General features: G+C 42.5%; 1 protein-coding gene across 11 annotated transcripts in view; it reads left to right on the top strand.

Moving 5' to 3' along the window:
• DIP2C (DIP2 acetate--CoA ligase C (putative)) overlaps window positions 1–26,662 on the top strand; it is a 485,677-nt gene that overhangs the window by 279,182 nt on the left and 179,833 nt on the right. For 9 of the 11 annotated variants that reach the window (XM_073334492.2, XM_073334497.2, XM_073334499.2 and 6 more), the window contains exons 2-4: window positions 5,464–5,535; window positions 8,553–8,720; window positions 17,282–17,392. In XM_073334492.2, the coding sequence (XP_073190593.1) occupies window positions 5,464–5,535; window positions 8,553–8,720; window positions 17,282–17,392 (351 nt within the window). The remainder of the gene's footprint in view (window positions 1–5,463; window positions 5,536–8,552; window positions 8,721–17,281; window positions 17,393–26,662) is intronic. The other 2 variants (XM_073334503.2, XM_073334505.2) reach the window with 1 other exon arrangement.

The following is a 26,662-nucleotide window of genomic DNA, read 5'->3' on the forward strand; positions in this document are numbered from 1 at the left end:
CCATCTCTGAATTGGACCCCCCCAGTGATCATTGTTAAGGGACAGAAAAGCAAAATTGATGGAGGAAGGAGAAGACATAAATGTAAATCTCTGAAGAATATGTAGAATGGAATTCAAACAAGAAAAAATAAAAGATCACTTAGGATACTGTCAAATGAACTTAAAAATAACTTAAACTTCACCAAACTTAAACCTCACCAGATATTAATAGGATAATAATAATAATAATAAATATAGTAGTAATAATATTTAGCACTCAGAGAGCACATTTTATCCATAGATGTCAAAGTAGGTGAGCATTAGCACCCCCCATTTTGAAAGATGAGGAGACATATAGCACAGAGAAGTTAAGTAAATTGGCCAAGACCAGATAGTGAATAGAACACAGGTCTCCAGATTCCCCATTTTGTGACCTATCCCATTGAATCACACACTCTCCTTTGAAACAGTGATTACATTTCATTCATACTGTCCCTTTGATCGCACTACCAGCAATTTTTCCACTCAGTCTGGAATGGTCCCAATAGATCATTTCAGAATATTAACACCAGAGCTATTCCTGGGCAGAATTGGTTGGCATTTTCCAAATGCAATTTTTCTTCCATTTTTGTTTTTGTCAATTTCAAACTTTGACCAAAAAAGAAGTGTAAGAGTATTTCAATGACATTTTCGCTAAACTTTTTTCTAATCCTTTGACCAGCTCTATTCTTGGGTGAGGCTGCATAAACAAATCCAAGTCTCTGGTTCTCGGCCGTTTGCAGTGTGATTTTGTTCACTGTCTTGCTTTGGTTTATTCATGCACATAGGCAGGAGGTTGAAATCTTTAGGAATGTTGCTTTCTGAAGCACTCACATAGCAAATAAGTAATTTCCTTATAGTGCCTGCTAACTGAAAGGAGCAAAGACACATCGTGCGTGAAATCCAGGTCCCACTGGGAATTGGGTTTGTGTGAGCATGCTATATGCACAGTTGGTAGGTCAAAGTTCTGAACTGCCCTTTATGTCACTGATTCTTTAAGATGAAAGGGAGGACAACATGGTACTCATATTCTTTTTTGAAAGAAAACATAGTCCAGCTGATGTTTTCCAGGTGATGAGATTTAGTTCTCTACCTTACTATGGGAAAAGATCATGGGCTAGGCGAGCCCAACTACCAGCTAGGGGGTATTATGTACATGACATGCAGTAATTAATTTTGAGTTGGAAAAATAAAAAGTAAGAGTTGTGATAAAAGCACAGTGAGAGTTCAGTTAGCTTTTGACCAGTTTCATTCGTAAAATTAATGGTTGGTCAGTTAGTGTTTATGTTCTGAAGTCTGTCTACCTTAAACAATATAAAATTTAATCCTGATAAATTGTTTCTGCCCACACCCCCACACCATATGGCACATCTGACTTCCATCCATTTCATAGCTGTAATACTGGTATCTACAATGAATAGTTAATCTTTTTATTTTTTGCTGTCACATATTTTTGTAATTTGGTTGCCAGGGCAATGATGATTTTCTGTGTGCTCATTATTATCAAAAATTAATGATGGGTGTAAAGTAGAATCTTGCTATTAATTGCAGGGAGACAAAGACTTTTGTATTTAATTCCCACCAAAAATCATTTTGTTTTGTTTTTTTCACTGGTCTTCTTCAACCCAAAATATTTTCTTCTCTTTAGTGTATTTCAGAAGTGTGAGTCTAAGGGAGATGTGCAAGAAAAAGTGTGAAAGAAAACATGTCATGGCCAGTGGATAACAGCTGATGTTTTTCTTTCTGATTTTGGCATCAAAGAGACTACGTGTCGTCTTTATTTCTTTTACCAATTTATTTTACAAATACAAGTGTTTTCAGACTTTTGTTCTGTGGCAATAGAAATTATATAAGTATTTTTTTAAAAAGCCTGTCTGAGATAAGGGCCAGTACAGGTACAGTATGTAGCATAGGAAAGCTGTACTGTTGGGAAGACTACAAGAACAATATCCAGCATCTGAAGCCTTTAATAACAATATGCATATATATGTACCCTATGTGTAGAAGATGAATCACTATTTTAACTAACCCGTTGTCTGCAGTTTCTTCTTTAAAATGAAATTACAGACTAAAACTGTACTGCACCTAGCAAAGTGGAGCTCCGATTCTGATTGGGGTCTGTATGTGCTACCATAAAAGCAGTAATAAAATAATAAACAAAGTGAAAAGAAATATGCACTCAGATTGAGCGAGATGTGTCTGGAAAGCTTAAGGATTCAATATTGATAAATATGATAAACACATGCTAATCTGTTTTCATCAATTTCAAAAGGAAAATTGGTTCATATTCTATACTTTTGTCAATCTAAATGTTATAGCCAAACCATTTTAATGCAGCAATATATACAGTAGGTTTCCTCGACTAGTCTGTGAGAGGCTGATGATTACTGTGCAGAATGCACATTTCTGACTAGTCTTATGTATGCCAGAAATATTAACTTCATGGGGATTTTTTTAAAAGTTTTGTTTTTATTTTGTCCTGTTTTGTTTTTTGAGGCAGAGAGGGTGGCTCAGAGTGTTGGTAATAGGAGATGTAGCCTTTTGCCTCTGGGTTGGAACCCTTCCCAAGAAAGTACCTTTCATCTAATGACAACCGTTACCATCTGATGGCTGTTTGGTCTGTGCAAAATGTGTTTAGTGGTCTCCGAGCAAGCCCCAAAAGTCTATCCATACAGCTGGTGTTGGTTAGCACCCAGTCATAGCAGAATGGCGAGAGTTTAAATGATCTTAAGCAATTATTGTGGTTCCTCCAACTCATGGTTGAGCATATGAGGGGAGCACTGTGGAGAAATGTACACTTGCTGTTGCTCCTGGTTTGCGGGTTACATTCTGCAGGGCTATCAACCTGATAAACTCTCAGTTCCAGTATTACTGTTACCGTGACACTTCCCAGGGATCCCAGGCTGCACCTCACCACCACCGGCCCTTAATATGAGGCAGCCTTACCTGTGCCTGCAGTGGATCAGCTCCCTAAATCCACCAGCCTCTGGCAACACAAGCACTACCTTCCAGGCCTCCCTCTCTCTGTACAGGTAGCAATAGGCATACTCCAACCCCATATCCTCAAAGTGTTCCCTACAGCATCCAGCCCCTTATTCAGTGAACACTCACAGAATTACCAGGTCTGCTGTCCTAAAGGAACAGAACACAGCAGCTTGTAAGATTCTGCTTAGGAGTGAGTCCCAGTGTTCCGTCTAATTCCACACATGCGTGGGGAAAATTAATTTTATGTGCGCCAATATGGAGGTAACGTGTGGCGTGGGTGGGGCCGAGGGGTTTGGAGTGTGGGAGGGGGCTCAGGGCTGGGGCAGAGGGTTGGGTTGGGGGGGGTGAGGGCTCCAGCTGGGGGTGCAGGCTTCCCCAGGGCTACGGTGGGGAGAGAGGACTCCCCCAGCTCTCTCTTTCTGCAGCAGCACCTGGGCTGGGGCGGGAGGGGCAAGGGGAGGCGCTTCTCCCCCGGTTGCACAGCTTAGAGGGAACTTAACTTGGGACCAGAACTTTGCTTAACACACAGTTCATAGGTAGGTTTATAGTGAAAACAAGTATAAGTTTATTATCAAAGATTCAAGATTCTAGTAATTGTGAGCAAGAATATTGGAAACAAATGGTTACATATAAAACGATATCATGCTTTCTACAGACTAAACTTAACCAACAGGTTCACCTCCTGTCTGAAGAAGTTTTATTTCACCCAAAGTTCTCTTTAACATTTTCAACCAGGGCCGTCTGAGATCCCTTTTTCATGAAGCAAAACTTCTGTCTTTTTCTTCATCAGTGAAGGCTGCCTGCGCATCTTCTCTGCTCCCGCCTCCAATTCTTATCTAACAAACCTTTAAAGCGCCCCTCCAGATAAAGTTCTTCCTTCCCTGCTGTTTCTCTCTTAGTTCCTCTCTGAAGTTTTTACAGTCCTTCATCTGCATTTGGTTCAGGTTGATGATATGAAAACCATAATGAATGAGAAAATTCTCTGTTTACAGACAGATGAATAAACATATCTCATCTAACTGAAAACCTATTTTTCACCTTTGCTGATGATCAGTACCTACAGACTTAAAAAAAATTATTTTGATGGCTAAAGTGATGCAAGCTTTTAGTCAAGACCTCATATGTCACTCTGGTGAACTAGAATATACATACCAGACCCATAAGAGGCCTGTAACCACTCTGTATCTCCTTGCCAGTCGGCATTAAAGGATTTTTGGGTCACAGTTACTAACTCTCTGCTTTATCGTGTGTCTCATAATATGTGGTATTATATTTAAACCTCAGCTCCTGGAATCCTGTGATTATGTGGGAATCTTACAGTTGTTATTTTTATTTATAAAGTAAGTTTCTAGCCCTCATGGTTACAGAGCAAAGTTTGAAAACAAACCCAAGTGTACCCCAAAGGCTCATAAAATAGAAAGCAACAGAGCCCCCCACTGCCAAATTCATTATTCTTAACATCTTTTGATTTTTTTAAGCCAATCTCATTTTTGAACACGTGGAGGATTAGCCACACTGAAATTCTTAAATAAATCTATTTTTGTAAAAAGACAAAACTCAGATTTTAATTATCCTTAATTCAATATTTTGATTATGTTTATATATTTTGAACAGTAAATAGAGATGGGTCTAGAATCGTATTCAGACTTCAGTGTTCAGACCCCTCTCCGCTTTTAACTAGACAGAAAACATGTGCTCTCCTGCAGCCTCCCCTTATCTGCCATTTCTTCGTGCAACACTTTTGTGGAAAAGCTTTTAAATCCTTATCTTTAAAAAATTGTCATCTGTGGAAAATGCAAATGCAGTAAATAGACATATCAATTAAGTGGGCTTATGGGGTATTCAACCCCTTGGACAATTGAGTCTGGAAATTTCAAGATGCTTTTTATGCAGTGTTAGGCAGAGACTCTGTAAAGACGTAATGCTGTTTGACAGTGGATGTTTGGTGGGTTTGCTGCATTGTTTTTCTTAGAGTGGTGCTTAGGAGCTAAGCCAAATGTTTACATTATAGCAGCAGTGTAGCAGCACTTTGAAATCTTTTGTGGCCTACATGCTCGATTAGAAAAATCTCATTAATGACATAAAATTCTAATCTGTAATGAGTTTTGCTAGCCATTACAGGCCTAAGTATTCTATATAATCCACTGTTGATTAACTTAATGAAGGCCTATGTAGTTTTTGAAAGCCTTGTGTGACAGCATATCAAAATGAGACTGAAACACTGTGCTTCTGGACTCCACTCCTGGAATAAATCAAGGTTAGCTGTTTACTTGCCGAAGTGGTTCTAGTGTAAATTAGTTCTTTCTGGGTAGAATGATCATACTGTGTTTTCATTTGTTCATTATAATTGTCAAGAGAAACAGACAGTGCAGTGGTGGTGAAGCATATGGTACTTCCGTTAAGCAGCTAGACTGTGTCTTTATTCAAGTCTTATTGATTTTCCTTTTCTTTCCTTGGCAGGTGACATCACACAGAAGGGATATGAAAAGAAGAGATCAAAATTAATTGGGGCATACCTGCCACAGCCTCCGGGTATGTATAGCTGTTCCAGCACTGTATGAAGTTGTCAAATACATAGATAGCTACAGAATAAAAATCTGTATATTGGAAAGAGTATCTGTGGCAGAAGCAAACCTGTTTGTTATGCATTGTACATACAGAGCTCCCATCATCCTTTTGTGTATACATATATATGTCTGCCTGGATGTGTTTACATTTTATACATATATTACTGTGGGATGCCCAAACCTACATGGCCAAGAAATAAAACTAGCCATGGCTCTGCAGGTAGCCATTATTTATTCCAGGGAATGAAAAAATATCTACAGAGCTATCGTAACCCTCTAACACTTAAGCCAAACAAAGGTCTCCGAACAGTGGGGAAAAGGAGTTAGGTTTATAACAGCCTGCCTGTCAGTACTAGGGTTTGCTCCATTGCAGGACTTCCAACCTAAGTCTGTCACGCCTGCGTATCTTTTGAAGAAGACAAGTGAAACAGTCATCCCCCACAGCTCAACACAGGCCAGAGTCCCACAATAAGGGCAAGCACCTATGATCCTTTCTAGAGACCTGGGTTAACCCTTTCCTTGCTTCCCTAGGGATGCAATACGTATCAAAACTAGACTCACCCACAGCCATACACAGACACCCCGACTGTATTTTGTTCACGTTGGTTTAATGCTTAATTTAAAGTATTCCATATGTAAATTGCAAATAAAATAAGAAAAGAAATATTTCACATTATCTTCTCCAGTTAGGCTGACCAGATAGCAAGTGTGAAAAATTGGGCCGGGGGCAGGGGGGTAATAGGAGCCTGTATAAGAAAAAGCCCCAAATATCAGGACAGCTGCTCAGCCTATCCTGGAATCATAGAATATCAGGGTTGGAAGGGACCTCAGGAGGTCATCTAGTCCAACCCCCTGCTCAAAGCAGGACCAATCCCCAATTTTTGCCCCAGATCTGTAAATGGCCCTTCCAAGGATTAAACTCACAACCCTTGGCCAATGCTCAAACCACTGAGCTATTGCTCCTCCCGCCCATCTGTATTTCCAATGCTGCATTTATTTTTTTTCATGTGAGACCACTGAATCATGAAGTCAAATATGAATTTGTGTGCATCAACGTAGGCCCCAGTCTTCACTGGGGCTCCACTCAGGCACCAGTGTCTACTTCCACTGATCTTGTGGGCCATAGTTCAGGTCTTCCTTTACCTTATGGTAATTACCTGGAATTTTGTATAGTTTAGGGTTTACTGTTTAATCTGCTCACACGTACATGCTACAGCAAGATGTTTTTGTGTCCTTAGACTTTACTGGCTCTGTCCCCAAAGTTCAGGAGATATTAAAAAAAAAAAAAAAAAGCTTGGCATTACTGACTGAGCTGTTGCCATCTCAGCTCTCCAGAAAGGTGTGGCACGATTTGGGGGGTGCTCTTGACATTTGCTAGCTGTTGGGAACAGCTATAAAACTAGACAGATCAAACAAAACACCCCATAATCCTAGAAGATTCCTAAACTTCTGTGCATTCAGCATTTTTACTAATTTATCAAAGTGTATACAACACTGTTCATAATCTGCTTCACTGAAACCTGTATGCTCTGTGCACCTCTACTCATTCCCCCCATTCCTGCCCCATACCTTCTGCAAACTGGTATAATTCATATTTTTATTAGTAGTATTTACTGAGCACAGTCAGTTGTGTCCTGCTGTCTCTCAGCTTGTTCTCCAAAGAGCTTTCAATTTCAGGAGCAAACTATATCCTCCAAAGCTGACACCCATGTAATGGGGTAAGAGATGAGACAGGGAACCCTATGGGATGAACCTGCCAAGAATTTCCTTCAAACTCTCTCCTCAGGGAGCTAGGGTTTGGCAATCTGTGGTGAAGGCAGAGGGTCCCCTGGAGAGAGTCATTCTCTCACTAATGCGCCTTTGTACCCTCACCAACTGAATGGTTCCTGCAGAGGTTGTTTAGCCTACACAAAATTGTCATCAGTGAAGGAGGTGGCCTTGTGCTGCTTTATTCAGATACAGAAATCTCAGTGGATATCCTCTGCCTTGGGAAGGGGAGAGAGACTCCTCCCCCTCTCCTCCAAATCCTGCAGTGGACCCAGCGGGGCTTCCTGTGACTGGAGGAAGGGGAGAACCATCCTGCAGAGATGGCATTGCTTCCTTTTGCATTCCTCCATCTAGATCCAGTGGAGCTGAGTCCCCTTTGCTTGCAAAAGGGAAACTTGGCCCTAAATTGTTTCAGCATTAAAATGAATGATTTTATTGCACTAAAGGACATTACAGCTGTAAAATTACAGTGTATTCCTGTTGAAACTGAGATTATTTATGCCTTAGGTCTTCGCTGTGTTTGTAGTTTTCTGTTTGTTTTGTTTTGTTTTTTCCCCCTTTGTTACTTTTAAAACAAAATTGGTAAAGAGGTATTGTGGTATTTTTCCTCTCAACCTTTACTTAGCTGAATGGCTGAGGGTCCCTGCTTCCTACCCAGGGAGATGAATCTTCTCCAAATGGAAGTAGGATAACAAAGTAACTGGGGCTGCCTCCTGTAGGTGCTTGTTAAGACCTCTTGAACATTGGTGTCCTATTATCCAATATGTCACTCATTTGTTTATTGTACTCTGTTTTCATGGGGAACTGCAAACATTTATAAGGTTTGGTACTAGAACTCTCTATTATAAGGGGAGGATGTTTTAGAAATATTAACAATAAGGGGATTGAATTTCACAATACTTTTTTGGTGGGAGCCAGGGTGTGAGAAAGGGATGGGGTCTGCATTTTTTGCAACTGCGCCTACCAAACGGAAAGTAAATCAAAAGGCAGTTCCCCACTGTTCCAGCATCCAGTCCTCCTGCTGCTGCTTTGCTAACATTACTAACACCAATGTTGGCAGAGCGGAACACTGATCATGTGGCTCCATGAGTGTACCGTAGTGTCTGTGTGTGTGTGTGTGTGCTGTACTGCATGGGGGCAGCCGCTCCATTCGTTGCTGTAACAAATGTAAAAAAACTAAACGTGAATTAATTAGTTTTTTTCAACTTGTTACAGCAGCGAATGGAGCTGCCGCGGTACGGTGTAGACTGCAACACAGTGAAGGAGCCGCAAGAAGAATGCTCCGCACTGCCAACTTTGGGGTCTGTGACATCCGGGAAGCAGCAGCTAGAGAGCGAGCGGCCAGCACAGCAGGAAACCGTCCCCTCTTTTACTTTCGTTTTGGTGAGCACAAGAAATGTATATTTTCAAGTGAATATTTGTTTATAAGCGTCCCTCTCCTGAAGGCCTCTGGGCATCTACTACAATAAAGCAGACAAACATAGTTAATAGAAAAGCAACATGGCCTGAGACAACACTTGGAAACCTGTTATCAACCATGTCCAAATAAGAACGAAGTAAAAAATCACCGTTCTTATGAATAACTGAAAAGACCCAAGTGTGTCTCTAACCTCTCCCAGAGGCATGCTTCAGAGGAGGTTTTGTACAATAAAGTGGTTAAAGCATAGGAGACTGACAAGACTTCTAGTTCTGGCTGTGCCACTGACTTGCTGTATATAACTCAGTCAAATCCAGGTGCCAGCCCTCTGGATGGTGCTGTAGAAGTCTAAAACATAGTGCACATGCCCTCTGTAGGGTCAGAATTCATCACTTTCCTGCTGTTTGACACTTATAAATTATTAGTAAGTCAACAAAAAGCCTAGGATTCCTAGTTCTTAGTTTGTCAGTTCACCACTTACCTTCCCTGAGGCCAGGGAGGACATGCACTGAAGCTTCCTTCTTTCCTTTTTATGCCCTCCATCCAGGCATGAAATTGCTGAAGATGATGTGGGATGGGGCTGGCTTCTGCTCTTGTCTCTAGGATAATTCATTAACTCCTTTATGCTCTGGTGCACCGTGGAGCTTGTCCAACCCCCCACAGACATATCTAGATGAGGAGAGCGTTCCAAACTCCCAGAAACTCAGTGGAGTAGGCCCTGCCTGAGGTCCTCTCAGGATTCTGTTGTGGAAGCTGAGCAGTTGCTGCTCCCCAACTGCACTTGCTGTGACTACAAGCACACTGTGACAGAGGTGGTCTCTCCCACAGAATGCTCCCATATTATTATCAGATCAATGATTGTTAATACAATGAAACTACAGAAACAATCCATATTAAGGCCTAAAGCTAATCAACTGTGGACCTTCACTTTATTGTCAGTTTTCTGTTAATGTGAAGTAGCATTGCTCATTGATTCGGAGCACTGGTCTGTGAACAAGTTCTAATCCAGGCGATGACAAGTTCTGTCTCTGCGGCCTTGAGCAATTCTCTCTGCCTCAGTTTCACCATAATACTTATCTGGGTGTTGCAGGGATTAAAAGAGTTAATTATTTTGTACCATAAAAAGTGCTACATGTTATTAATAATACTATTGAAAGCAGAATGATGCTGTCCAACCATGCCCCTCTTCACGTTCACAAATTAGTGGGGGTATTTCAGTTGTGTTCCGTAGTCTCAGAAGGCTGCTGTCACTTTTTCTTGGGAAAACAAAACAATTACACCATGTAACTTTTGTTTCCTCAAGCTGTATTTGCCAGAACATCAATTAGAGGTGCAGATGTTCTGTGCACAGGATTGTTTTCATTTTAAATTTGTTCTATAACTGTTGAATATCTGGTTTTGGAACCTTCGTATTATGCTACTTTCCTTATTTGATAAACTGAGGCTAGCAAATTAAAACCATAGCACACTTCTTGTACTGTTAAATTAGGAAAGGAGCACAGTGAATTTCCCTAAAACATTTTGGGGGCATTTTCTGCCTGGTACAGATGTGGGAATAGGAGGGGAAGAGTTGTAATGTGATCTAGTGGATTAGACATCAGCCTGGGAGCCCTTGACTTCAATAGGAGTTGAGGGTGTTATACATTTTGCTGTTTCAGGCCTTAAATGGCTTCCCAAAGGTTACTTGGCAATAGGGTGACCAGACAGCCAATGTGAAAAATTGGGACAAGGGGTGGGGGGATAATAGGAGCCTATATAAGAGAAAGACCCAAAAATCGGGACTGTTCCTATAAAATCAGGATATTTGGTCACCCTGCCTGGCAAGTTGGTATGTTGTAAAGTAGGGGGCAGGATATTTACAAGTGCTGAAATCTGGAAATATAAAGGGTGTAAGCATTAAATCAGGCCTGTTTCCCTGTTTTACAGATTCAGCAACTGACCCTTGGCATAATGAAGTAACTTGCAGGAGAGACACTGTGAATCAGCTTGGCAGCTAGGGGACCAGTGCCATCTAGTCCTCTGTGCCATGCTGATTTAGACCATGACCGTATGCAAGTCACTTAATTTCTTAGCCTCAGTCTCCCCGAATTGTAAAATGGGGGTGGTGACCTTGATCTTTCCTCCCAGGCCTTCCACTCAAAGAGCGGTTCTCACTACTAACCGCTGAATAATTTCTTCTTACATTATAGAGGTTGTTTCAGAATAATTGGCATATAAGAGCGCCTCCAATTCTGTATGTGGAAGTAGTTTTCTGCTTCTCCTTGCTTGTGCTATTAAATTCAATTTTTTTTACATCAAATTTGCCTTTACTGTTAATGTGGTTTACCCTGTGCAAGTTACTCATCTTGGACAATGGAAGTAAACTAGTCTATTTCACTTTTGCTTTGCCATGCGCAAGGATAGCACTGCATACAGTTTGGTTGCAAAGCCTGCGAGATGTTTAAATAAAGCTTGATTCTGGGATTAAAATAAATCAGAGCTACTTGTACATGCACTAATACGATTTAACATTTATGGGGAAACGTTCATCGATTGACCTCAAAGCCCTTTACAAAGATGGGTATGGGTGGAATTTGCAAAAGCACCTAAGTGTGTTAGGAGCACAAATCCCATGTGACTTTCACTTAGGATAGGACTTTCAAAAGCACCTTAGTGTCGTCGTTCCCATTTTCGGAATATGACTAAGGCTATGTCTACACTACAAGCTAGGCGTGTTATTCTCCTGCTCACATACACCTACTTGGGCGATCTCTCATCCCGCTAGCACAAGCATAAATAGCAGTGTAACTGCAGTAGCACCTAGAACGTCACCAGAGGCATGGCCGAGCCATGCGGAGTACAAACCAGTGGATATATACTTGGCCCAGGTCAGCCATTCCTCCAGTGCCACTACCCATACCACAGCGGCTACACTGCTGTTTGAAGCCACTCTAGCTTGATGAGAGAGAAAGCAGGTATTGTGTACACGAGCAGGGGAATCACACCTCTAGCTCATAGTCTAGATCAGGGGTCGGCAACCTATGGCACGCGTGCCAATTCTTAATGGCACGCTGCTGTCTGCTGGACCCCGGCAGACAGCAGCATGCCATTAAAATTCCGGCCCGGCCCGGCCCGGCCCGGCCCGCTGTTTTCCACCACCCACCCACCTCTCTCTCCTTGCAGGGCAGGCAAGCTCCCCCCACCCTCCCCATGCCTCTTTTCCCAGCGTGCTGGATTCCTGCCCCTCCTTCTTTCCCTCCCTGCGGTCCATCAGCTGACGGCCCTTGCTACCAAGGGGGAAAGGGAAAAGCGGAACTGCAGCACGCTCTCTGCTCCGGGGACCTTAGTGAGGGGGGTGGAATCAGGGCATATCCCCTCCAGCCCCCTGCTGTGAGCAGCTCGGGGCAGGGGGCTGGGAGCACCCCCACGACCCCAGCCCTCTGCCCTGACTCCTGCATCCCCTCACACACACCCCAGACCCCTGCCCTGACCCCTGAACCCTCCTCACACACACCCAGCCCTCTTCCCTCACCCCCGCGCCCCCCATACACCCCAGCCCCGTGCCCTGACCCCTGCACCCGCCCCACAACCCCAGCCCTGACTCCGGCACCCCATACACACCCCCAGCCCCCTGCCCTGAGCACCAAACAGGAGCTCCTGCACACACACACCCCACATTCCTACCTGCACCCCTCACGCCAAATGGGAGCTGCCCAGGTAAGCGCTCCACACCCAAACCTCCTGCCCCAGCCCTGAGCCCCCTCCCTCATTCTAGCTCCTGGCCAGACCCTGCACCCCAGCCTACTCCTTCACCCCCAGCCCTGGTCTCAGCACACTCCCACCCTCATCTCAGTGCAGAGAGAGGAAGAGAATGAGGTAGAACCAGGGAGAAGGTAGGTACCTACTGTATGTGGACAGGGCCGGACCCTAGACCGGCAGCAGGCTCAGCAGGGCCGGCAGCTGGGACCCTGGCTGGCAGGAGCCGGCGGACGGAACCCTAGACCGGCAGGGGACTGAGAGGCAGCGGGCTGAGACACTCAGCCCACTGCTGGTCTGGGGTCCCAGCTGCCAACCCCGCTCAGCCCGCTGCTGGTCTGGGGTCCCAGCCGCCAGCCCCGCTCAGCCCGCTGCTGGTCTGGGGTCCCAGCCGCCGGCCCCGCTCAGCCCGCTGCTGGTCGGGGGTCCCAGCCGCCGGCCCCGCTCAACCCACTGCCGGTCTGGGGTTCTGGCTGCTGGCCCCTTGCCAGCCGGGTTCCCTGCCGCAGGCCCCACTCAGCCTGCTGCCGGCCTAGGTGAACGGAACCCCAGGCCGGCAACGGGCTGAGCGGGCCGGGGGCATAAGATCAGCATTTTAATTTAATTTTAAATGAAGCTTCTTAAACATTTTGAAAACCTTGTTTACATACGACAATACTTTAGTTATACAATATATAGACTTACAGAGCGAGATCTTCTAAAAAATGTTAAAATGTATTATTGGCACGCGAAACCTTAAATTAAGGTGAATAAATGAAGACTCGGCACACGAGTTCTGAAAGGTTGCAGACCCCTGGTCTAGATATAGCCAAAGGCACAGAAAGGCAAAGTGACTTGCTGGTAGTTCTTTATTTCCTAAAGCCTAATTGTTGGCCTATATCAACCTGATGGTTTATTGAATCAGGTTTGATTTATGAAGGCATATGAGAAAATCACAGCCATGCCACCATTTCTACAATTTATACCAAATTTCTGACTGCTCTTTTTCATGTTAATTCAGAACCCATTTCCAATCATATCTGTGAGCTGAAATAAATATGGAAGGTAAGCTAGTCCAGTTGATGTTTCATCAGGAGTACTGCACCCCTATGCTTACAAAGAGTATAGTGGCCAGAGTATCTCTTGCATACCATTTGTAGGTGAATATACATGAATGGAACCAGTTTTTAAATCATATTTAGCATGGGCTGTCATAGTTTCCAGGGAAGTTACTATTTACTCGTATGATAGCAATATGTGATGTAACAAATATAATTGTGGTGGCATGACATTTAACACGTATATACATCATACAGAGCATTCATCACTCGGCTTTGATTTAATGACACAACAACAATCACTGAAGAAAAGCTCTGTAAAGAGATTGATCTAATAGTAAATCATATTTTAAACTGTTCCAAATATCACATGCCATTTCTCCCCCATCCTTCCAGTCCCTGAAGTTGTTGGGTTTGTCTACAGCTGTATCTCCCAGGGTTTTATATATAATAGATTAGTTTTAGAAGAATAAAATCAACCTCTGCTTAAGAATGCCTTCTGTCTTTCTTAAATTAGTTGCTTAAGCTTTTAAATATTTTTAAATAAAAGATTTTGAGAGAGTCAACTCAAAGTAATAAAAGAAACATCAAAGATATTTGTCAGCTATAGCTAAAGAAACAATTGCCCTCTATCTGATAGGACAAAGTAGCTACCACCACACAGGATGCATTATCAGCACTTAGCACAACAATTAAACTAAAACCAAGAAGCAATAAAGACTGGAAAGGAGGAAAGAAGAGGTGAAGGAGAACAAGGAAAGGGCAGGGGGACTACATGCATTCCATACATATATTTTATAATGATGTTAACAACCTGCAATATATTTCTTAAATAGCTTTTATATAAGGTTATATTCCTCAATATTGCTTTGTAAGCTAAAGTCAGTAGATGTGTTAGAAAAGGCAGTTAACAGCTGATGACATTGGAATTAAAAGCATGGCCATTCACTAATACATAGAAGAAAATTTACATGTAACTTAGTACCTATAGGGCATTGATCTCTGATCATAGAATATCAGGGTTGGAAGGGACCTCAGAGGGGTCATCTAGTCCAACCCCCTGCTCGAAGCAGGACCAATTCCCAGTTAAATCATCCCAGCCAGGGCTTTGTCAAGCCTGACCTTAAAAACCTCTAAGGAAGGAGATTCTACCACCTCCCTAGGTAACGCATTCCAGTGTTTCACCACCCTCTTAGTGAAAAAGTTTTTCCTAATATCCAATCTAAACCTCCCCCACTGCAACTTGAGACCATTACTCCTCGTTCTGTCATCTGCTACCATTGAGAACAGTCTAGAGCCATCCTCTTTGGAACCCCCTTTCAGGTAGTTGAAAGCAGCTATCAAATCCCCCCTCATTCTTCTCTTCTGGAGGTTAAACAATCCCAGCTCCCTCAGCCTCTCCTCATAAGTCATGTGTTCCAGACCCCTAATCATTTTTGTTGCCCTGATCTTTGTATTTAAAATAATGCTGTTCAAAGTACATTTTTGCATATCTTGAAAAAACATTCAGTGGGCAGCAAATAGTCGGTCACTTGGAAGCAAGTCAGTCACTGGTGCTAATTTCATTCATCTTTTTTAAAATGTGCACAAAAATCTGCCAGACAGAATTAGTCAAAATAAAGTCCCTTTTCCAGTCACAGGACAAGTACAGCATGTCACAGATCACAGATAGTTTACTACAGGCCTGGATTGCATGATATTTAATATTCTGTAATATTCTCCTGCTTCTCATACAAAAGTGTCAGTGTAGATGCTTTCTATCCTGTACTCTGTAACATTACACTATATAGAGTGAGGCTATTTTATATAGTACCTAACATGTCCTGTTGAGTGTTTTGATATTATTTTGCCCTCTGGTTACAATGTTTAGGGGTAAATGGGGAGTAATCAATCAAGCAGACTTTATAGATTATTGTAACGGACTGGTGGAGGATAAACTCTTTTGCAGTTCTTTTCACTTTGATCTAGTCCTCTTTGCAACTGGACTAGATCAAAGCATTTTAACAGACCTGTTATTGCATGTCAACAGGGTCCAGATGCTCAATTAGTCCACAGCAGGCTAGGGCAGGTTAGATTCACACCCCATATGGTTGTGAACTAAATGTTTGTGTAGACAAGCCCAAAGTGACTTGGACAATACTTTTGCATGGTCAGTTGCACTTCCTGCCATGCACTGCCATAGTGACATTAGTCACTGAGTGCTCTCAGGGCCCTGCTCACCGCATACCGCAGGAAAGCTGAAACCGCAGAGACAGCAGGCAGTCATCATGTGCCCAGAGAAGAAGGGGAGGAGTGGGCCTAAGTATGATTGGTGGTGTGGCTCTTGGGTCTATGTACTTTTCCTTCCTGAAAAGATCATTTAATCAAGTGGGGAGCAGAAAAACTGATCAAAATTTCTGAAATGCCATGAGATTCAAGACAAATTATTTTAAAAGTGCTTTGTTTAGTCAATTAAAAAAAATAGATGCACATCCCATTACACTCCTGTGCACCTAGGAGATTTTAGAGTTTAACTATGAAGCTCATAGAATCATTTATATGCAAAAGAATCTCTAGTGGAACATCTAATCCAGGCCCCCTGTGTGAGGGTAGGATTTAATTATTCCTAAGAAATTAATGATAATGGAATATATAGTCTAGTCTTAAATATTGCTTTAGAGGATTGACCGCCTCCCCTAGCAGCTTGTTCTATTCTGTGCCTGTTTATAGTTGAAGGTTTCCTAGTATTGAATTTAATTTTTTCCTGCTCTGTCTGTAGCCCATTGCTCGTTCTTTTCTTGTTAACTAAATCAATCCCTTTCTTCGTTATAATCACCCATTTACATTTTTATAGATGGGCCCCATTTATTTCTTTCCCTAGTCCCACTAATCTGCTAGGGCATATTGGGGAGCAGGTCCACTGATGGAAAACTTTACAATACAGGTACTGCTGTTGCATGGAGACCAACCACTAAGAAGATTGGTCCTCATATGCACCTTATATTATCAAAGAGCAGCGTAGATGTGTTGTGAAGTTCTGTACTTTCCAGGAAGGAAGTGGAAAAGAAACTCTAGTTTCTTGGACAACATACGTAGAAGGCTGCTGTGGTCCTACCAGTTGCATGTGAGCCAGCCTTCAAGAAAACACTTTCTCTCTTGAAAATGGCTCTGGGAAAAAGGGATGGGTGTTTGAAGCCTAAACAAAGGGTAAATGGGCCAGAAATGTTGAGACACTGCAGGTAGCATTGTGTCAGGAGAGTGATCTGTTTCCATTGTTTCCAAAAGAAAGGTTTTCAGCAAAATGACGTACTTATTCAGATCTGTACAGTGCAGTCATTTTTTATTTCCTGGTCCTCAGTAGCTACAGTACAGTCTGTTTCACTTTACTTAGGATTTATTTTAACCAGTTCCAGGACAGCTTCAAGACTCAGTCCCATGACTTCCTACTCATTCATATTCCCTTGCCCATATACACACACAGCCTGTTGAACACTATTTCTACAGGAGCCACTTGTAAGTAAAATAATCAGTCATAATTTGGAGTCATCCCCCTTTGGTGTTAGGTGTTTGTAGAATGTATGCTCCTTTGACTGCCTTGGTCCGCACCATTGACATAACTACGCCAGAAAAGCTGACCAAATACTAGTAGTCTTTTTACCAATAGAAATCAAATGATTTAACAGCTGAACATTCAGTTTGCTTTTTGTGTGCTCAGATCTGCATTGGCAACCATCTTCTGTAATCCAACCAGAACTATTTGTTTTTCATTAATGCAGGGGTGGATCAGGCATTGCCACAAGAACGTCGAACTCCTGTTACCCCTTCCTCTTCCTCTCGATATCACCGTCGCAGGTCCTCAGGGTCACGGGATGAGCGCTATAGGTCAGGTAAGTAGAAATGAAGAACACAGAGGTGGAGAGAGCATCCTTCCAGTTCAATTGTTTGCAGTGGGACTCTACTTGAACTCTTCTTCCAGCTGTCACAACTGGGAATATTCATCGTGGGCACGAAGGGAAATTCTACCATACTGATTCTGATTTGCAAACACCATAAGAGTACACTTAATTAGAAATAAAGGAGCTGGGCATGTTAACGCACCCTACTTGGAAAACATTGACGAGGAACAGGTTCTAACATGATAAATAAATTGTGAAGCTTACCAAAAAGTTACATTCTAGTTGCTAAATTAGGGGGCCAATTCTCTTCACTCACATTGGTATAAATCACAGGCAAGGGAGTTATTGGTCTGTAAGTGAGAGGAGAATGAGGTCCCGTATCTCCTCAAAGATGTAAACTGTGTATAGTACACAGCAACTGGATAAGCATTAGCTTTGCTACAGTCACTATTGCAGCAGTGCAAATGAAACTCCCCTCCTGGTTCTCCCACCAATGCCACAAGGAGAACCTGGGGATTAACCATGTATTCCTGCCCATCCCTCCCCTCACTGGCTGTTGCAGCCAGACATCAGGGCCAGTTTGTTGCAACACCAAGAAGTTCTGCAGCCAACTTCTCCCAACTTGTGCCAGCCTACTCAGCCTGGAGTTTGAAGAGCTGGGAGTGGGAAGGAGAATTGTCCCCTTTTCACTACCACCACATGGGGAAATCCACACCTCCAAACCACTGATGACTGCCAGAGGCCACAGGGCAGCCTGCCTGCCACTGACACTCTTGCTGCCAGACAGAAGAGCCTCCATGAGATGCTCTGAGGAAGTATTGTGGGTCATACGTTCCAACGTCAGAAGGACCCACTGTGATTACGTAGTCTGTCCTTCTGTGTGAGGTCATAGATCTCGGCCAGGACTTAATAGATTTGGAGGGTGGGAAAGAGCAGAGTATGGAATTATTTGATAGTGTTTGAGGAGAGGGGTGCATTTTAACAGTCAGGCCCATACAGCTGACTGAGTTGGAAACTTGTAGGGAGCGCCTTGTTAAAATGTTTGCAGCATATCACCATTTCGTTGCAGTAGGCGAAGCGCCTGCCAGTCCCATTTCAAGGAAAGCGAAACAATAAATATTACACAAAGAGAGTTAATTTGCATCCAAACTATTCTGATAAATGTAAGTTAAATAAACCTCAGGTCAGATGCAGTGGTTTCTGCCAACTTTCATTTAAATAATGGTTAAGTTTGCCACATGCTGCTACTTTGGCATTTGACCTGCAAGAATTTTCTACAACATTCAGCTAAGAATTGGCTGATTTGTCTGCAGATTGTTTTTTAATTCATAACAATATGGTTAAATCAGGGGTGTCCTGGCATTGGTCCTTGTGGCACTCAGTGTTATACGTTGTGACTCTCAAGAATAATTGTGTTAAGAAAATTTGTTCTTGACAATGCATTGAGCTGCCCCCGGCAATGTGTAAACTGAAGTGTTTGAATCCGCCTCATTACTATGGGGAGGTACAATCTCCTTCTGCCTTCCCTGCAGCACCAGGATCAGCTCTGGTGGTAGCCAGGAGTGCTATGAGAAGCTGGTGGCCCTTTAGTTGTTTAGCTGGTCTGCCTGCTCTGTCACAGGGATAGAAGAAAGGATGAGAGAGTAACTGGGTACTCATCTGGTTCCCTGAGAGGCTCTGGGAGCCCCAGGAAGAACAGGATAGGAGCTTAACTGGCTTATCCTGAGCTTGAGGGAGTACCTTACAAAGGATGGCTCCCCTCTTCTTCCCACACAACTACTGAGGGCAGCCCAGGAAAGGGGAAAAGGAGATGAAGCTGAGAACCAACAGCCAGCTATGACTCTTTGATATTCTACTCCAGCTCAAATCCAGGCTAGAGCAGACTGGGAGCTGTTTTAATTTGTGTCAGCTGGCTATCATCCCCTAACGCATCATAAATCAGCTGGGGGCAGCCAGAAATCAGGGCACTCCAGCCTCCTCCCTTACTTGTCCTCAGGTCATCCCCTCGGGCCAGGGGTGGTAGCGAAGGATATATAGGATCCAGCCAACAACCTCCCCCGCCCCCGACTGGGGGATTCCCCAGCACTAGGGGTCTTGCAGGTGTTTTCCAGCTCCAGTGCATCATCTCGGTGAGGTGAAAAGAGCAAATGAGGAGAGAAAATCTGCCCCAAAATATTGACTGTGACCTCTTAACCTTTTTGAAATATGTTCGATCCTTAGGCTGAAAAGCACTGGTCCAGTTCAGTGTCCAGTCTCTTCACAGAAAATTGTGAAGAAAAAAATACGACCCCAGCCATTGATTGTTCTCTGTTCTCTCCTGCATAAGGGCAAAGATAATACAAATACTTCTGCTATTCACTTTCCTATGCATTCTATAGGAGGCCTGTTTTCTCTTTCTGTATTTTGGCCCATCTTGTTATCTGGAGGTGAGTTCTGATCATTTCCCCTATTATAAGGCTTCCGCATTGTGATGTTGGCATTGGTTGGAGGAATGGATGTGCACTGCACAGCTAAAACTTTGCTCCCTATTAATGAAATAGTCTGGTTCAGGAAAGTCAGGATCATAGAATCATAGAATATCAGGGTTGGAAGGGACCTCAGAGGGGTCATCTAGTCCAACCCCCTGCTCAAAGCAGGACCAATCCCCAACTAAATCATCCCAGCCAGGGCTTTGTCAAGCCTGGCTTAAAAACCTCTAAGGAAGGAGGTTCTACCACCTCCCTAGGTAACGCATTCCAGTGCTTCACAACCCTCCTCATGAAAAAGTTTTTCCTAATATCCAACCTAAACCTCCCGCACTGCAACTTGAGGCCATTACTCCTTGTCCTGTCATCTGCTACCACAGAGAACAGTCTAGATCTATCCTCTTTGGAACCTCCTTTCAGGTAGTTGAAAGCAGCTATCAAATCCCCCCTCATTCTTCTCTTCCGCAGACTAAACAATCCATTTCCCTCAGCCTCTCCTCATAAGTCATGGGTTCCAGGCCCGTAATCATTTTTGTTGCCCTCCCCTGGACGCTTTCCAATTTTTCCACATTCTTCTTGTAGTGTGGGGCCAAAACTGGATACAGCACTCCAAATGAGGCCTCACCAATGTCGAATAGAGAGGAACGATCGCATCCCTCAATCTGCTGGCAATGCCCCTACTTATACAGTCCAAAATGCCATTAGCTTTCTTGGCAACAGGGGCACACTGTTAACTCATATCCAACTTCTCGTCCACTGTAACCCATAGGTCCTTTTCTGCAGAACTGCTGCCTAGCCATTCGGTCCCTAGTCTGTAGCGGTGCATGGGATTCTTCTGTCCTAAGTGCGGGACTCTGCACTTGTCCTTGTTAAACCTCATCAGATGTGTTTTGGCCCAATCCTCTAATTTGTCTAGGGCCCTCTGTATCCTATCCCTACCATCCAGCGTATCTACCTCTCCTCCCAGTTTAGGGACTAAGGTGAGGCTGACTGGCCTGTACTTCCCCGGATCCTCCTCCTTCTCTTTTTTTAAAGATGGGCACTACATTAGCCCTTTTTCAGTTGTCCTGGACCTCCCCCGATCACCATGGTGTTTTCCAAGATAATGGCCAATGGCTCTGCAATCACATCCGCCAACTCCTTTAGCACTCTCGGATGCAGCGCATCCGGCCCCATAGACTTGTGCTCATCCAGCTTTTCTAAATAGTCCCGAACCACAGAGGGCTGGTCACCTCCTCCCCATGCTGTGCTGCCCAGTACAGCAGTCTGGGAGCTGACCTTGTTTGTGAAGACAGAGGCAAAAAAAGCATTGAGTACATGAGATTTTTCCACAATCTCTATCACTAGGTTTCCTCCCTCATTCAGTAAGGGGCCCACACTTTTCTTGACTTCTTCTTGTTGCTAACATACCTGAAGAAACCCTTCTTGTTACTCTTAACATCTCTTGCTAGCTGCAACTCCAGGTGTGATTTGGCCATCCTGATTTCACTCCTTCATGCCTGAGCAATATTTTTAAACTCCTCCCTGGTCATTTGTCCAGTTTTCCACTTGTAAGCTTCTTTTTTGTGTTTAAGATCAGCAAGGATTTCACTGTTAAGCCAAGCTGGTAACCTGCCATATTTACTATTCTATCTACACATTGGGATGGTTTGTTCCTGTCACCTCAATAAGGATTCTTTAAAATACAGCCAGGTCTCCTGGACTCCTTTCCCCCTCATGTTATTCTCCTGCCCATCAGTTCCCTGAGGGAGTCAAAGTCTGCTTTTCAGAAGTCCAGTGTCCGTATTCTGCTGCTCTCCTTTCTTCCTTGTGTCAGGATCCTGAACTCGACCATTTCATGGTCACTGCCTCCCAGGTGCCCATCCACTTTTGCTTCCCCTACTAATTCTTCCCGGTTTGTGAGCAGCAGGTCCAGAAGAGCTCTGCCACTAGTTGGTTCCTCCAGCACTTGCACCAGAAAATTGTCCCCTACACTTTCCAAAAACTTCCTGGATTGTCTGTGCACCGCTGTATTGCTCTCCCAGCAGAATCAGGGTGATTGAAGTCTCCCATGAGAACCAGGGCCTGTGATCTAGTAACTTCTGTTAGTTGCCGGAAGAAAGCCACATCCACCTCATCCCCCTGGTCTATAGCAGACTCCCACCATGACATCACTCTTGTTGCTCATACTTCTAAACTTAATCCAGAGACTCTCAGGTTTTTCTGCGGTTTCATACTGGAGCACTGAGCAGTCATACTGCTCTCTTACATACAATGCAACTCCCCCACCTTTTCTGCCCTGCCTGTCCTTCCTGAACAGTTTATATCCATCCATGACAGTATTCCAGTCTTGTGAGTTGTCCCACCAAGTCTCTGTTAGTCCAATCACATCATAATTCCTTGACTGTGGCAGGACTTCCAGTTCTCCCTGCTTTTTTCCCAGGCTTCTTGCATTTTTGAAGACTTTTGCATTGGTACTATTTGATGTTCCTACCGTAGAATCAATTGCTCTTCTTTCAGTTTGGAATCAATTAGGTTAAAAGCACATTTCAGTCGCAAATGGTTTAAGAAATAATGGTACCCCTTTCATCAGTTTTTTTTTTACTATAGATAACAAAATTATAAGCAAAACTCCCATGTGTGATTCACATTTCCTTGACTTCAGATTTTCTTAAGTTAAAAGCTTTTGTTTGATTTATTGAGATGCTTAATACATCAGCATCTCAGCTCTGATGGTATTGTGATTATTAAATCTAGTTGGTACCCAGCTTCCATTGCTGGTTATCATATTTGGCACATCTTCCTGGACCAGGACCTGAACAAAATAACAGTGCAGTCTTTATCCAATAAGTAATTCACTTCCAGGAAAACATTTCCCTTCCTCAGTTTTTTCACAAGTTATTCCAATTAGCATCTGAATACAAGTTCTCTACCCCAACTTATGATCAAAGTTCTGCTCTGCCTTAAATTGGAGGCCTAACATCCTGAGAATCATCCAACATCCTTCCTTGTCTTTGCCTTCCATGTACATTTAAGTGTCAGCCATATTGTTAAATTAGCTCTTTGCAGACTCAACATCCTCTCTCTCTTCTATTGCTAACCTTACTATGCTCTATTCCCTTAGTAAACACTGTACCTTGACATTTTATATCCCTGCTGATTTTCTCACTTCAATCATATTGCTTTTATGTCATATAAATTCTTATAAAAGAATTTTTGCACTGCCATAATAGTGAAAATCTTTTTGAAAGATTCTCAGGTTCTGGATAAAAATTGGTTCCTCACTGGCACACAGGGGCAAGCTCATGGCTGCTTATCATTTTTCTAAAGATTGCCAGTAAATTTTGGGTTGCAAAGATGGTTTGGTGTTAGACTAGCCACATTTCAGGCTACTCTTCAAAGTAGAGATAGGTCCACTCCCATCCTTTAGGCTTGAAGGAGTTTCAGAATCTGAACACAGATTCAAATTTCCTCATTGGCCTGTTTGCCTCCAGTGGGCCATCCTGAAACTCTTAAACTGAACAGCCCTGGAACTTCAGCATTCCAATTTTATAGTTCTTAAGATTCTTCACAAGTCTCAAGAAATATTTAAATAGGTGACTGAATTAATGCAGTATCATGCTACATTATCCATTTTTAAAATACAAATTACCCCAGGTAGCCGTTTAGGAAGTGTAGCTAATGTTCATGGACAATAATTAATTCATAGAAAACTTTGATTTATTCCTCCCAAGAGTAAACATTCTCTTGTTATTTACTGAACCAGAAAGTGTTCAGAAAGTTCTGCCAAATACGGACCTTTGCAACAGTTTTCCCTCACGTAATTTTAGCAGCTGCTATTTCAGTCAGCTGAGATATAGATTATTTCTTTATACCATTTGAAAATTGGGTTTCAAAACTGATTTCAGATGGTACTGCTGTATCATTTCAAAACAGTATCCACTACAATAGTTAGAAATCAGGAAGGGTAAAAAGTAGGGCTGTCAAGCGATAAAAAAAATTTATCTTGATTAGTCGTGCAATTAATCGCACTGTTAAACAATAATAGAATGCCATCTATTTAAATATTTGTGAATGTTTTCTACATTTTCAAATATAATTATTTCAATTACAACACAGAATACAAAGTGTGCAGTGCTCAGTTTATATTTATTTTTATTACAAATATTTGCACTGTAAAAAATAAAAGAAATAATAGTATTTTTCAATTCACCTTGTCAAGGTTCCTTCCCCACTCTGAACGCTAGGGTACAGATGTGGGGACCTGCATGAAAAACCTCCTAAGCTTATCTTTACCAGCTTAGGTCAAAACTTCCCCAAGGTACAAAATATTCCACCCTTTGTCCTTGGATTGGCCGCTACCACCACCAAACAAATACTGGTTACTGGGGAAGAGCTGTTTGGAAACGTCTTTCCCCTCAAAATGCTTCCCAAAACCTTGCCCCCACTTCCTGGACAAGGTTTGGTAAAAAGCCTCACCAATTTGCCTAGGTGACTACAGACCCTTGGATCTTAAGAACAATGAACAATCCTCCCAACACTTGCACCCCCCCCTTTCCTGGGAAATGTTGGATAAAAAGCCTCACCAATTTGCATAGGTGACCACAGACCCAAACCCTTGGATCTGAGAACAATGAAAAAGCATTCAGTTTTCTTACAAGAAGACTTTTAACAGAAATAGAAGTAAATAGAAGTAAAGAAATCACCTCTGTAAAATCAGGATGGTAGATACCTTACAGGGTAATTAGATTCAAAACATAGAGAATCCCTCTAGGCAAAACCTTAAGTTACAAAAAAGATACACAGACAGAAATAGTTATTCTATTCAGCACAATTCTTTTCTCAGCCATTTAAAGAAATCATAATCTAACACGTACCTCGCTAGATTACTTACTAAAAGTTCTAAGACTCCATTCCTGGTCTATCCCCGGCAGAAAAAACATACAGACAGACAGAGACCCTTTGTTTCTCTCCCTCCTCCCAGCTTTTGAAAGTATCTTGTCTCCTCATTGGTCATTTTGGTCAGGTGCCAGCGAGGTTACCTTTAGCTTCTTAACCCTTTACAGGTGAGAGAAGCTTTCCCCTGGCCAGGAGGGATTTCAAAGGGGTTTACCTTTCCCTTTATATTTATGACACACCTAATACAAGTGCTATATTGCAATCTCTTTATGATAAAAGTTGATCTTACAAATGTAGAATTATGTCCAAAAAAACCTGCATTCAAAAATAAAACAATGTAAAACTTTAGAGCCTACAAGTCTACTCAGTCCTATTTCTTGTTCAGCCAATCGCTCAGACAAACAAGTTTGTTTACATTTTCAGGAGATAATGCTGCCTACTTCTTGTTCATAATGTTACCTGAAAGTGAGAACAGGAGTTCGCATGGCACTGTTGCAGCCAGCATTGCAAGCTATTTACATGCCAGAAGTGCTAAAGATTCACATGTCCCTTCATGCTTCATCCACCATTCCAGAGGACATGGGTCCATGCTGAAGACAGATTCTGCTCAATAACAATCCAAAGCAGAGCTGACCAACACATGTTCATTTTCATCACCTGAGTCAGATGTCACCAGCAGATGGTTGATTTTTTTTTTTTTTTTTTTTTTTGGTGGTTCGGGTTTTGTATTTTCTGCATTGGAGAGTTGCTCTTTTAAGACTTCGGAAAACATTCTCCGCACCTCATCCCTTTCAGATTTTGGAAGGCACTTCAGATTCTTAAACCTTGGGTCGAGTGCTGGAGCTATCTTTAGAAATCTCAGATTAGTACCTTCTTTGCCTTTTGTCAAATCTGCAGCGAAAGTGTTCTTAAAATGAACAGCATGCTGAGTCATCATCCGAGACTGCTATAACATGGCATATCTGGCAGAATGTGGGTAAAACAGAGCCGGAGACATACAATTTGCCCCCAAGGAGTTCAGTAACAAATTTAATTAATGCATTATTTTTTGAGTGTCATCAGCATGGAAGCATCTCCTCTGGAATTGTGGCCGAAGCATGAAGGGGCATATGAATGTTTAGCGTATCTGGCACGTAAATACCTTGCAATGCCAGCTACAAAAGTCCCATGCGAATGCCTGTTCTCACTTTCTGGTGACATTGTAAATAAGAAGCAAGCAGCAGTATCTCCCGTAAATGTAAACAAACTTGTTTGTCTTAGCAATTGGTTGAACAAGAAGTAGGACTGAGTGGCATTGTAGGCTCTAAAGTTTTGCATTGTTTTGGTTTTTAGTGAAGTTACGTAACAAAAAAAAATCTTCATTTGCAAGTTTCACTTTCACCACACAGAGATTGTACTTGTATGAGGTGAACTGAAAAATACTATTTCTTTTATCATTTTTCATTGCAAATATTTGTAATAAATAATAATAATGTAAAGTGAGCAGTGTACACTTTGTATTCTGTATTGTAATTGAAATCAATATATCTGAAAATGTAGAAAAACATCCAAAAATATTTAATAACTTTCAATTGGTATTCTATTGTTTAACAGTACGATTAAAACTGCGATGAATCGCGATTAATTCTTGAAATCACGATTAATTTTTTTGAGTTAATCACGTGAGTTAACTGCGATTAATCAACAGCCGTAGTAAAAAGCAAGAAGGTAAACCGAACTGAATGATTTTTCTCTTCTGATCATGCAGTCTCAGAGAGCTAGAAACAAATGTGTTAAGCCAGTAAAAGGCTGGGATTGACATCGGGATGCTGGCTCTTCAAAGAATGCTTCTATGACCCTGTGTACACTAGGGAAAAATTTGGTTTGTTTTTTTTTAAGTTTCCCACTGCAGTGAAACATTAGTTGAGTTTTACCTGTG

Source organism: Lepidochelys kempii, chromosome 2, assembly GCF_965140285.1.
Source record: "Lepidochelys kempii isolate rLepKem1 chromosome 2, rLepKem1.hap1, whole genome shotgun sequence".
Taxonomy (NCBI): domain Eukaryota; kingdom Metazoa; phylum Chordata; order Testudines; family Cheloniidae; genus Lepidochelys; species Lepidochelys kempii.